The sequence below is a fragment of the Salmo salar genome, chromosome ssa09 (assembly GCF_905237065.1).
Source record: "Salmo salar chromosome ssa09, Ssal_v3.1, whole genome shotgun sequence".
In the NCBI taxonomy this organism is placed as follows: Eukaryota; Metazoa; Chordata; class Actinopteri; order Salmoniformes; family Salmonidae; genus Salmo; species Salmo salar.
In genome coordinates this window covers 135,852,985-135,865,794 of record NC_059450.1, presented here as the reverse complement: position 1 = coordinate 135,865,794, position 12,810 = coordinate 135,852,985, and the positions used below count along the sequence as shown (strand labels likewise).

The 12,810-nt window shown below is 40.1% G+C and overlaps 1 protein-coding gene across 8 annotated transcripts in view; it reads right to left on the bottom strand.

Annotated features, from left to right (window-relative positions):
* Nucleotides 1–3,099: 3,099 nt before the first annotated feature.
* The window catches only part of LOC106612965 (Friend leukemia integration 1 transcription factor), a 35,412-nt gene continuing 25,701 nt past the window's right edge, over nucleotides 3,100–12,810 (bottom strand). For all 8 annotated transcript variants that reach the window (XM_014214698.2, XM_014214704.2, XM_014214699.2 and 5 more), the window contains 4 exons: nucleotides 9,569–9,628; nucleotides 7,676–7,735; nucleotides 7,481–7,528; nucleotides 3,100–5,660 (listed from right to left, as the gene is read on the bottom strand). In XM_014214698.2, coding sequence (XP_014070173.1) covers nucleotides 5,131–5,660; nucleotides 7,481–7,528; nucleotides 7,676–7,735; nucleotides 9,569–9,628 — 698 coding nt within the window. In that variant the 3' untranslated portion in view covers nucleotides 3,100–5,130. The remainder of the gene's footprint in view (nucleotides 5,661–7,480; nucleotides 7,529–7,675; nucleotides 7,736–9,568; nucleotides 9,629–12,810) is intronic.

Sequence of the window (12,810 nt, the reverse complement as noted above, 5' to 3'; positions counted from 1 at the left end):
AGTCCGGGTGAACAACTGAGTAGGCCGGGAGGTAGGCCTGGCCTGGCTCAGGGCTAGCTTCGGTACTGGGTCACTCGGTGGCAGGAGTAATGGTCCAGGGTTTACGGCAGGAATCCGGCGTTGTAGTGGAGAAACATTACGATACTGGTAGGCTGGCAAGTATTATCCAGGCTAAAAAAGAAAGGGCTGGTATCTATGCAGAAGGTAAAGGCCGCTTGCAGTGGCTAACAATGACTAAATAGCTAGTAGCTAATTAGCTGGTTAGCTTTGATGGCTAGGTGGTTCTGGCTATAAGGTCTTAAAAAAAATTTACAACTATTTTTATTTTTTAAATAGCGGTTCCATATCACATTGGGTGAGGCAGGTTACCGGAAGGTATAATTGATTTAAAATGGAAAAGAGATTGAAAATAAAATTGAAATAAAAACAAAAAAAGGACAAAAAATACAAAAGTAGACGAGAGGACGAACAAAACACGTCTGCACTGCTACGCCATCTTGGAATGCTTTTCCAACAGTATTGAAGGAGTTCCCACATATGCTGGCTGCTTTTCCTTCACTCTGCGGTCCATCTCATCCCAAACCCTCTCAATTTGGTTGAGGTTGGGTGATAGTGGAGGCCAGGTCATCTGATGCAGCACTCCATCACTCTCCTTGGTCAAAAACCCTTACACAGCCTGGAGGTGTGTTTTGGGTCATTGTCCTGTTGAAAAACAAATGATAGTCCCACTTAGCGCAACCAGATGGGATGGCGTATTGCTGCAGAAATCTGTGGTAGCCATGCTGGTTAAGTGTCTTGAATTCTAAAGAAATCACAGACAGTGTCACCAGCAAGGCACCCCCACACTATCACCCAGCCTCATCCATGCTTCACGGTGGGAACTACACATGCGGAGATCATCCGTTCACCTACTCTGCGTCTCACAAAGACACAGTGTTTGGAACCAAAAATCGCAAATTTGGACTCATCAGACAAAAGGACAGATTTCCACCGGTCTAATGTCCAGTGCTCGTGTTTCTTGGCCCAAGTAAGTCTCTTCTTCTTATTTGTGTCCTTTAGTAGTGGTCTCTTTGCAGCAATTCGACCATGAAATCCTGATTCAAGCAGTCTCCTCTGAACAGTTCATGTTGAGATGTGTCTGTTACTTGAACTCCGTGAAGCATTTATTTTGGCTGCAATTTGAGGTGCAGTTCACTCTAATGAACTTATCCTCTGCAACTGAGGTAACTCTGGGTCTTCCTTTCCTGTGGCGGTCCTCATGAGAGCCAGTTTCATCATAGCGCTTGATGGTTTTTGCGACTGCGCTTGAAGAAACGTTGAAAGTTCTTGAAATTTTCCAGATTGACTGACCTTCATGTCTTAAAGTAATGATGGACTGTTGTTTCTTTTTGCTTATTTGAACTCTTCTTGATACAATATGGACTTGGTATTTTACCAAATAGGGCTATGTCCTATATACCACCCTTACCTTGTCACAACACAATTCAAAAGCAATAAGAAGAAAATAAATTGGACTTAACTTTTAACAAGGCACACCTGTTAATTGAAATGCATTCCAAGTGACTACCTCATGAAGCTGGTTGAGAGAATTCCAAGATTGTGCAAAGCTGTTATCAAGGCAAAGTGTGGCTAAATATACAATTTATTTTGATTTGTTTAACACTTTTTTTGGTTACTACATGATTCCATATGTGTTATTTCATAGTTTTGATGTCTTCACTATTATTCTTCAATGTAGAAAATAGTAAAAATAAAGAAAAACCATGGAATTAGTAGGTGTGTCCAAACCTTTGACTGGTACTGTATATATATATATATATATATAAAAGTGATTTTTGTGTATGTTTATGTGTAATTACCTACAGTAGTTAAGAGGGGAACATCTTCTTTCTAATGATGTTAACTTTATTTCTCAACTCCTAATATTGAGCACATTACACTCACTGGAGTCTCTGACATAGGCTTTGAAAAAGCACCCGCGAGTACGGGTCTTGGAAATAATAGAAAACTATCGACCAAATCTATTCACTTTAAAATGTTAATTACTTCTCCCTGACATTATCATTCACTTGGTGATAAGACAAGACGTGAAAAGAAAGACTCCTGTTCCAGGCTGATTTACACAGTGAAGTCGTCAATTGCATTGGCCAGTACTAGCCACATGGTGGCGACAGTGAAGTGTTTTTGCTCGTGGTGATGTGCATGACTGCAATTGTCGATTTTAAAGGTGGTATGGGATGGATGTGATGGATGTGGCCTTCTCTGTTTAATGGCATACAATAAATGTTTTATCATTCCCAGAATATTTCACAGCTGTTTGAAATCCATGCAAATAATGAAGGCTTTCAATGGACATCACATAAAAAAATTATATGGGAACTTATAGCCTGATGAGACCTGCGTTGCTTGACCGACTGACATGATACATCGATAAATGAGTATGACAGTATAGGATAGGAAAGTGTTTCTCTCCTTTCTCTCTCTCTCACACACATGCATGCTTTATCATTTTGTACGACTCAATTGTACGTAGGCTGATAGGGTACACTGAATACATTACTGTAAATAACCCAGTTGTCATAAACACACACTTGACATCCACTATGATAACAAGAGGACAAAGGTCTCTCCTCCCATCCATGTACCTCTCAAGTTGAGAAGAAATCACAACATACTCTTCTGAGGCTCTTACATAACACCCCAACAACCCCAGTAGTCATCTGATATTGTTAGCACAGGTACTGGGACTTGGGTCGATGTGTGTTGTCATTATACAGTATATAAGAAACATCAGAGAAACCAATAAAGTATTTCCTGTTACAATCTCTTCTCCACAGGAAATGTATTTTCTCATCAAATAATTTTGTATAACACTGAAATTATAAAAATGAATGAAATTGGGTTATAGTCTGGATAAAATGGCTAGTAACGATGATTAAGTATTGATTGAAACAGGGCTACAGATTAACTAGATTTCTTATAGTGATGCAGATAAAAGGAAAAATATAAAAATGATGGATTTCATGATGTTGTAACTTTGCCTAGTTGCTAAAGATCAGTATCCTACTTTCTGGCAGACAATGGACCAACAGAAGTAAATATGTTCAGAAGTAAAAACTTTTATTTTGTCAAATTTCTTTCCTATACAAAAGCCCTTTTTCAAAAGTTAGTACTTAATACATGGCAGGAATTACAATAATAATAAAATGGTTAATTGCAAAATTACATTTATATATTTAATATCCAAAATACATTGCATATACGAAGTAGCACAGCTCCCCTTTCATTGAACATTACTGTTTATGAGAGGTGGATGTAAAGGGTACATTTTAGATTATTACCTTCATGCTACATCTAACAAATTCCCTTTAATTCACACATCTAAAGCAATGTAGCTTAAAAGAGATGCTTGCTGTGAATATAAGGGGTGTCTGTGCTCTTTTGCATAATATACCTGGCCAATTTAAAGGCACAGACAAAAGCTGGCAATTTCTGGGTGGTTGGCTTAATGATATGAGACATGACAAGTATTGTTGGCCTATTTTAGAATTGAAAGCAACCATAATCATGGTATATACAGAATAACAGATTGACTATAAGTATAGGATTATGATTCAAGCAGGCATTTGTGGTTTTTGGTAATAACTAGCTAGAACAAATCTTGTGTTCACTCCAAGGCACTGAGGACATTACAAATTGAATTTCATAAAATAAAATAAAAATCATGTAAAAATGGACTGCCCAAATGTACAGATATAAAACGTTTAAAAATGTTGAACATACTATATATCAGTAACGGACTTAACAATGTTTGCATTTTTGACCGAGGTCAACTCGTATTAATTCTCTTGACTTTTTAAAACTGTGTCACATATGAAAATAACTCTGCATAATTTATACAGTAAGTTGCTTTAATGCCTAGTTGACCAATGTTTTACAAAATAATAGAAAATAGGTCTGACGAACGCACAGCATTCGCGAATCTGAGGATTTCTCTGTTTTCATCCTTTCTTACTTTGTTGGCTTTGTTCTTTATTTAGTAAACCATTTATTTTCAAGAAGTAGTGAAACAAGTCCATATTCAGCTGTTTAAATACAATTATTTCTTTCATACAACAAACTTTAAACATCTGAAAATGCACATTTTGAAATGGCAGTGCAGTATGAATGCACAGAGACACTTGACTGGCCTGGACAGACAAACAACTGTGATTGTCAAATTGAGGATGTGTTCCATGGACCAGAGGGCATTCACATTAATAATGACTTGGTCCAACAAAACATCTGGAAATGGAACGAACCAACGGCTGAAGAGGACAAACAGCATAGTTCCTATAACAACAGCCAACTGGTGTGTGGCCCCCTGAAAACATAGCTACAGCGCTTCACTTCCAACTCTGGTCTCCAACTCGCCTACTTCCAGTTTGGAGGATAAGTTAAGTGTGAATCAATGGTGTATTCCAGTTGCCAACATTTCATTTTCATTCAGTGCTGAGAAGTCCTTTTCTTTGAAGCCCTACCTACAGCCCTACCTACACCGGATGCAGACGGACGGACTGATAACAGAACATGAGACAGTCGAACATGATGTTGATCTGAGACCCCATACAGGACTGGAATGAGGAACAAGGCAGGAGCTTTACCATATGAGGGAAATGTAGATTGAGACACATAGAGAATGGGTCCATGTCTGTGATCAGGCACAAAGTAGATATGAGAGCCTCTATGGTCTCTTGATAAGTCTGCGTCTGTGTGGGTAACGTGTCTAGATTTTGGGGGCACTCTAAACTGGCCCATGGGTGCTGCTTTCAAGGGACACATGGCACAAAAAACACAGACGAACTGAAAAACTGAACAAAACAAACATGGAAACAGTCTCTTGTCTTGTAAATAAGTAGTACTCCATTTGGATCATCCAGTTATTTTTATCCTTCAAACATTCCTTCAGTTAGCTTTCTTCAGTTAGCTTTCTTCATTTTGCCAGTTAAGAGCAGACTATGGGTCCAGGCAGAGAATCCCCCTTTCTCTCGGTCTTAGTTGGTTTGGTTTCATTTGGGGTTTCAGGTCAGCACTGGTGGGTTTGGTTGGGGGGGAGAGAATGTTGGGGAAGACGTCACGGTGCAGTGGGGTTTAGTAGTAACTGCCTAGGTGGGAGGGCACGTGGGAGTTGGGGTGGCGGGGGACGCTGTGGTTGGGGTAGATGCCCCCTGTAGGGGAGCTCCAGTATGGAGCAGTGGGTCCAAAGAAGTTAGAAGAGGTGACGGGCATGGAGGGGGGATGTGGGGACACGAAGTTGACCTTCTGCTGGTGGGCATGGTAGGAGGGCACGTATGCCAGGTCTGAGGGGTACTTGTACATGGAGGACTCGGTGGGGTGGGGCTGAAGGGCCTGAGCGATACCGTGGAAGTCAAACTTGTAGGCGTAGCGCTTGCCGTGCACCTTGGTCATGATGTTCTTGTCATAGTAGTAGCGCAGGGCGCGGCTCAGCTTGTCGTAGTTCATGTTGGGCTTGCTCTTCCTCTCGCCCCAGCGCCGCGCCACCTCGTCCGGGTCAGTCATCTTGAACTCTCCATTGGTGCCCTCCCAGGTAATGCAGCCGGCATTGGTGCTGTCTGACAGGAGCTCCAGCAGGAACTGCCACAGCTGGATCTGTCCTGAACCTGACCAGGAAACACACGCACACATAGGTCAAATCAACAGCTGTTCTATCCCTGAACACCTAACAGCCGATTGATCAAAGATCCATAACTCATTATGTACAGTTGTGGCCAAAAGTTTTGAGAATGACACAAATATTAATTTTCACAAAGTTTGCTGCTTCAGTGTCTTTAGATATTTTTGTCAGATGTTACTATGGAATACTGAAGCATAATTACAAGCATTTCATAAGTGTCAAAGGCTTTTATTGACAATTACATGAAGTTGATGCAAAAAGTAAATATTTGCAGTGTTGACCCATCTTTTTCAAGACCTCTGCAATCCGCCCTGGCATGCTGTCAATTAACTTCTGGGCCACATCCTAAATGATGGCAGCCCATTCCTGCATAATCAATGCTTGGGGTTTGTGGGTTTTTGTTTGTCCACCCGCCTCTTGAGGATTGATCACAAGTTCTCAATGGGATTAAGGTCTGGGGAGTGTCCTGGCCATGGACCCAAAATATCGATGTTTTGTTCCCCGAGACACTTAGTAATCACTTTTGCCTTATGGCAAGGTGCTTCATCATGCTGGAAAAGGCATTGTTCGTCACCAAACTGTTCCTGGTTGGTTGGGAGAAGTTGCTCTTGGGGGATGTGTTGGTACCATTCTTTATTCATGGCTGTGTTCTTAGGCAAAATTGTGAGTGAGCCCACTCCCTTGGCTGAGAAGCAACCCCACACATGAATGGTCTCAGGATGCTTTACTCTTGGCATGACACAGGACTGATGGTAGCGCTCACCTTGTCTTCTCCGGACAAGCTTTTTTCCGGATGCCCCAACCGATCGGAAAGGGGATTCATCAGAGAAAATGACTTTACCCCAGTCCTCAGCAGTCCAATCCCTGTACCTTTTGCAGAATATCAGTCTGTCCCTGATGTTTTTCCTGGAGAGCATTGGCTTCTTTGCTGCCCTTCTTGACACCAGGCCATCCTCCAAAAGTCTTCGCCTCACCGTGCGTGCAGATGCACTCACACTTGCCTGCGGCCATTCCTGAGCAAGCTCTGTGCTGGTGGTCACCCAATCCCGCAGCTGAATCAACTTTAGGAGACGGTCCTGGCGCTTGTTGGACTTTCTTGGGTGCCCTGAAGCCTTCTTCACAACAATTGAACTGCTCTCCTTGAAGTTCTTGATGATCCGATAAATGGTTGATTTAGGTGCAATCTTACTGGCAGCAATATCCTTGCATGTGAAGCCATTTTTGTGCAAAGCAATGATGACGGCACGTGTTTCCTTGCAGGTAACCATGGCTGACAGAGGAAGAACAATGATTCCAAGCACCACCCTCCTTTTGAAGCTTCCAGTCTGTTATTCGAACTCAATCAGCATGACAGTGATCTCCAGCCTTGTCCTTGTCAACACTCACATCTGTGTTAACGAGAGAATCACTAACATGATGTCAGCTGGTCCTTTTGTGGCAGGGCTGAAATGCAGTGGAAATGTTTTGGGGGGATTCAGTTCATTTGCATGGCAAAGAGGGTCTTTGCAATTAATTGCAATTCATCTGATCACTCTTTGTAACATTCTGGAGTATATGCAAATTGCCATCATTCAAACTGAGGCAGCAGACTTTGTGAAAATGTATATTTGTGTCATTCTCAAAACTTTTGGCCACGACTGTACTTACTGAATACTGCAGTAAAGTAGAATGCAAATGTGCACAATTCTCAGCAGAATTTTTTTTTTTTTCAGAGAAATCCACCAAGGCCATAATGAAACAATGTATGTTGGGAAATTTAGTTTACATCTAATATATGATTAGGCTCATACATCCTCCTGTACCTACCTGGGTTGGCCAGTCGACTGCTGGTGGGCCCCAGGATCTGATAAGGATCTGTGGTGAGAGAGGTCTGTTAGTCTGTATCTATCACTATACATTAGGCTGATCCTCATCCTTGTGAGATGGGTGTAACCAACTGCGGCTGTCTTAAGTGGAGCACACACACATGATGGAAGGAATGAGCAGGGTGAAATACATTACCTGGCTGAGGTCTGGGCTGTTCAGTGGACTTGGACACGTTCTGTGTGACCACCGGCGAGCCTGAAGAGGGAGAGTTTAGGAGGGGAAAGAAACAGGAGGGAAGAAAGCCAGTTGGGCGGTCATGGATAAACCACAGTACACATCTTAATGGCAAGTCAGCCACCTTCCAAAGAAAACAGGCCAGTAACTGGTGGCTAGGGTAAGTGCTTAAAGTTCACAGATTTCAGGGTTGACGACTGAGGATTTAATCATTGGTGGTTTGCCTTGCGTGCTTGGGTTGAGTGGGCTCTCACATGTCTCTCTATGAGCTAGGGAAGAATGTAAAGTGCCTTCGGAAAGTATTCAGACCCCTTGACTTTTTCCACATTCTGTTAGGTCACAGCCTTATTCTAAAATAGATTAAATTGTTTTATTCCTCATCAATCTACACACAATACCCCATAAAGACAAAGCAAAAACGAGTTTTTAGAAATGTTTGCTAATTTATAAAATACAAGCTTGGCACAACTGTATTTGGGGAGTTTCTCCCATTCTTCTCTGCAGGTCCTCTAAAGCTCTGTCAGGTTTGATGGGGAGCGTTGCTGCACAGCTATTTTCAGTTCTCTCCAGAGATGTTTGATCGGGTTCAAGTCCGGGCTTTGGCTGGACCACTCAAGGACATTCAGAGACTTTTCCCGAAGCCACTCCTGTGTTGAATTGGCTGTGTGCTTAGGGTCATTGTCCTGTTGGAAGGTGAACCTTTGCCCAGTCTGAGGTCCTGAGCGCTCTGGAGCAGGTTTTTGTCAAGGATCTCTCTGTACTTTATTCCATTCATCTTTGTCTCAATCCTGACTAGTCTCCCAGTCCCTGTCACTAAAGAAACCATCCCCACAGCATGATGCTGCCACCACGATGCTTCACCATAGGGATGGTGCCAAGTCTCCTCCAGACCTGATGCTTGGCATTCAGGCCAAAGAGTTCAATCTTGGTTTCATCAGACCAGAGAATCTTGTTGCTCATGGTCTGAGAGTCTTTAGGTGCCTTTTGGCAAACTCCATGCAGGCTGTCATGTGCTTTTTACTGAGAAGTGGCTTCTGTCTGGCCACTCTACCATAAAGGCCTAATTGGTGTAGTGCTGCAGAGATGGTTGTCCTTCTGGAAGGTTCTCCCATCTCCACAGAGGAACTCTAGAGCTCTGTCAGAGTGACCATCGGGTTCTTGGTCACCTCCCTGACCAAAGCCCTTCTCCCCCGATTGCTCAGTTTGGCCGGGTGGCCAGCTCTAGGAAGTCTTGGTGGTTCCAAACGTCTTCCATTTAAAAATGATGGAGCCCACTGTGTTCTTGGGGACTTTCAATACTGCAGAAATGGTACCCTTCCCCAGATCTGTGCCTCAACATAATCCTGTCTTGGAGCTCTACGGACAATTCCTTCGATCTCATGGCTTGACTTTTGCTCTGACATGTGATGTAAACTTATAGACAGGGTTGTGCCTTTCCAAATCATGTCCAATCCATTGAATTTACTACAGGTGGACTCCAATCAAGTTGTAGAAACATCTCAAGGATGATCAATGGAAACAGGGTGTACCTGAGCTCAATTTCGAGTCACATAGCAAAGGGTCTGAATACTTATGTTAATAAAGTTTTTCTGTTTTTAATGCATTTGGAAAAGTTTCTAAAAACCTATTTTCCCTTTGTCATAATGGGGTACTGTGTGTAGATTGCTGAGGAAATGGTTTTATTTAATCCAATTAGGCTGTAACGTAACAAAATGTGGAAAAAGTCAAGGGGTCTGAATACTTTCCGAAGGCACTGTATGTGATGATGCATGATGGGTTGGACCATATCCTAATTCCTTGTGTGGTTAGGCTACAAGTCTTTCTGCGACTCAGTAAAGCAAAGCACATGCTTACCTTTTCCACTGTGCATGTTGTTCGACCATCCAGTCCGCCGTACAGCATCATATGAGGGGTCTGAGAAGTAGAGAGCGTCAAAGAGAGATTTGTCAACATTAAACACTCTACTGCACTTCTTAACATTTAATATCGGAGTATTGCATTTATTTATCCTATAAACGGGTTGGCTGACATCGTATACGAAAATGATGCTCACGCATCGATGAGGCAGAAGGCTGTGGGGTCACCGGCCCAAGCTCCCAACCACCAGGCCATCAACCATCCAAGATCCCCCTACAGTTCCCTGAGAGCTGCCCCTCAACCTTTCGAACCCTCCCTCGAATAAAACAACAACCTCTCCCTCAACATCCCCCACCCCCAAACCTTGCAGACTAAATATAGTTTACATATTGTCAACAATCTAGGCCAACCCAATCTTTTTTGCCCCATGGTTGCGCACAAGTCGGTTTTGTTGCTAAACAACCAAGCAGCCTATACACGAGTGGGAAATAAACTGATTCTAGCTCGAGAAGATGAACCCTCCACTTCATCTCATAATAAACACTAGTCCTGACTTAAAATATGGTACTGTCTCTTTTTGGTATGTGGCTGTGTATGTTCTAGGCTGTGCTCTCTACCTCCCCACCTGCAAGCAAACCCATCTCAGGAACACAACTTGGCTTTAAACAAGCAATGAGATTGTCACGGAAATAAGCCAGAGGAGTGATGCCAAGAGCTGGCTATAAAAATGTTTGCCTGCCTATCCATACCCTGTCCAAGAAACCCTGTGCAGCAGGATATCTGGCCAAGGTGATGTGGGTTTATCTGACATACAACTATGTCTCAAAACTAGAGGAACCAACAAGATGTCTTTGATAAAATGACAGTTTCATGAGCAGGTTGCACCATGGTGACCACAAACGGGAGGGGAAAATACACACAAACTGACATACAAACAGACAGATAGACATTCTAGTAGTTAATGATTGTTAGATGCTGCAACTGGAAAGAATTGCCTTACGTTTGTGAGGTTCCCAACTGATTGAATGCGGTCTGGGTACCTGGATTGCTACCAGTTGTAATCAATCTCCTTGACGTGCAGATAAAACAGGATGCATATTTTCTCCATCAATGCATCAAAAACAGTACTGCACATTCCCGTCTAAATTGAAAGTAGATGCAATTTTACCTTCATTTGGCTGGCAACGACTATAGCACCCCTGACATTTAGCTTTGTTACCGGCTAAGACTGTACCACATGCAGACAGTCACTAGACAGGAGGACATATAACTGCCAGTGAAGCAAGACACACATCTAACAGATGTAATTTCCTACTAATATAACATATAGCTGATATAATGTCCTACTAATATTACATATAGCTGACATAATGTCTTACTAATATTACAGATAGCTGATATAATGTCTTACTAATATTACATATCACTGACATAATGTCTTACTAATATTACATATAGCTGATATAATGTCTTACTAATATTACATATAGCTGATATGTCTTACCAATATTACATATCACTGATATAATGTCTTACTAATATTACATATCACTGATATAATGTCTTACTAATATTACATATCACTGATATAATGTCTTACTAATATTACATATCACTGATATAATGTCTTACTAATATTACATATCACTGATATAATGTCCAACAAATATTACATATAGCTGATATAATGTCTTACGAATATTACATATAGCTGATATGTCTTACTAATATTACATATCGCTGATATAATGTCTTACTAATATTACATATAGCTGATGTAATGTCCTACTAATATTACATATAGCTGATATAATGTCTTACGAATATTACATATAGCTGATATGTCTTACTAATATTACATATCGCTGATATAATGTCTTACTAATATTACATATAGCTGATGTAATGTCCAACTAATATTACATATAGCTGATATAATGTCTTACGAATATTACATATAGCTGATATGTCTTACTAATATTACATATCGCTGATATAATGTCTTACTAATATTACATATAGCTGATATAATGTCTTACTAATATTACATATAGCTGATATAATATCTTACTAATATTACATATTGCTGATATTATGTCTTACTAATATAACATATAGCTGATATGTCTTACTAATATTACAAATCGCTGATATAAGGTCCAACTAATATTACATATCGCTGATATAATGTCCAACTAATATTACATATCGCTGATATAATGTCTTACTAATTTAACATATAGCTGATATGTCTTACTAATATTACATATAGCTGATATGTCTTACTAATATTACATATCACTGATATAATGTCTTACTAATATTACATATTGCTGATATAATGTCCTACTAATATTACATATAGCTGATATAATTTCTTACTAATATAACATATTGCTGATATAATGTCCTACTAATATTACATATAGCTGATATAATGTCTTACTAATATTACATATAGCTGATATGTCTTACTAATATTACATATCACTGATATAATGTCTTACTAATATTACATATAGCTGATATGTCTTACTAATATTACATATTGCTGATATAATGTCCTACTAATATAACATATAGCTGATATAATGTCCTACTAATATTACATATTGCTGATATAATGTCTTACTAATATTACATATCACTGATATAATGTCCAACTAATATTACATATAGCTGATATAATGTCTTACTAATATTACATATGACTGATATGTCTTACTAATATTACATATTGCTGATATAATGTCTTACTAATATAACATATAGCTGATATAATGTCCTACTAATATTACATATAGCTGATGTAATGTCTTACTAATATTACATATAGCTGATGTAATGTCTTACTAATATTACATATTGCTGATATAATGTCTTACTAATATAACATATAGCTGATGTAATGTCCTACTAATATTACATATTGCTGATATAATGTCTTACTAATATTACATATAGCTGATGTAATGTCCTACTAATATTACATACAGCTGATGTAATGTCTTACTAATATTACATATAGCTGATGTAATGTCCTACTAGTCTTCCATCGTGTTATAATGACTACATTAATATTTTTAATGTTTCAATTCTCATGATGTCATCACTGTTTTTATGTTTGGTCACATAAGTGGTGCTCATATAAGCCCCTGCTGAGCTCAACATGCAGTTAAGAGACACAGCAGGTGTCTAACGTGAAGACTTAAGGCTCTAAATCATTGTGTGTGTGTGTC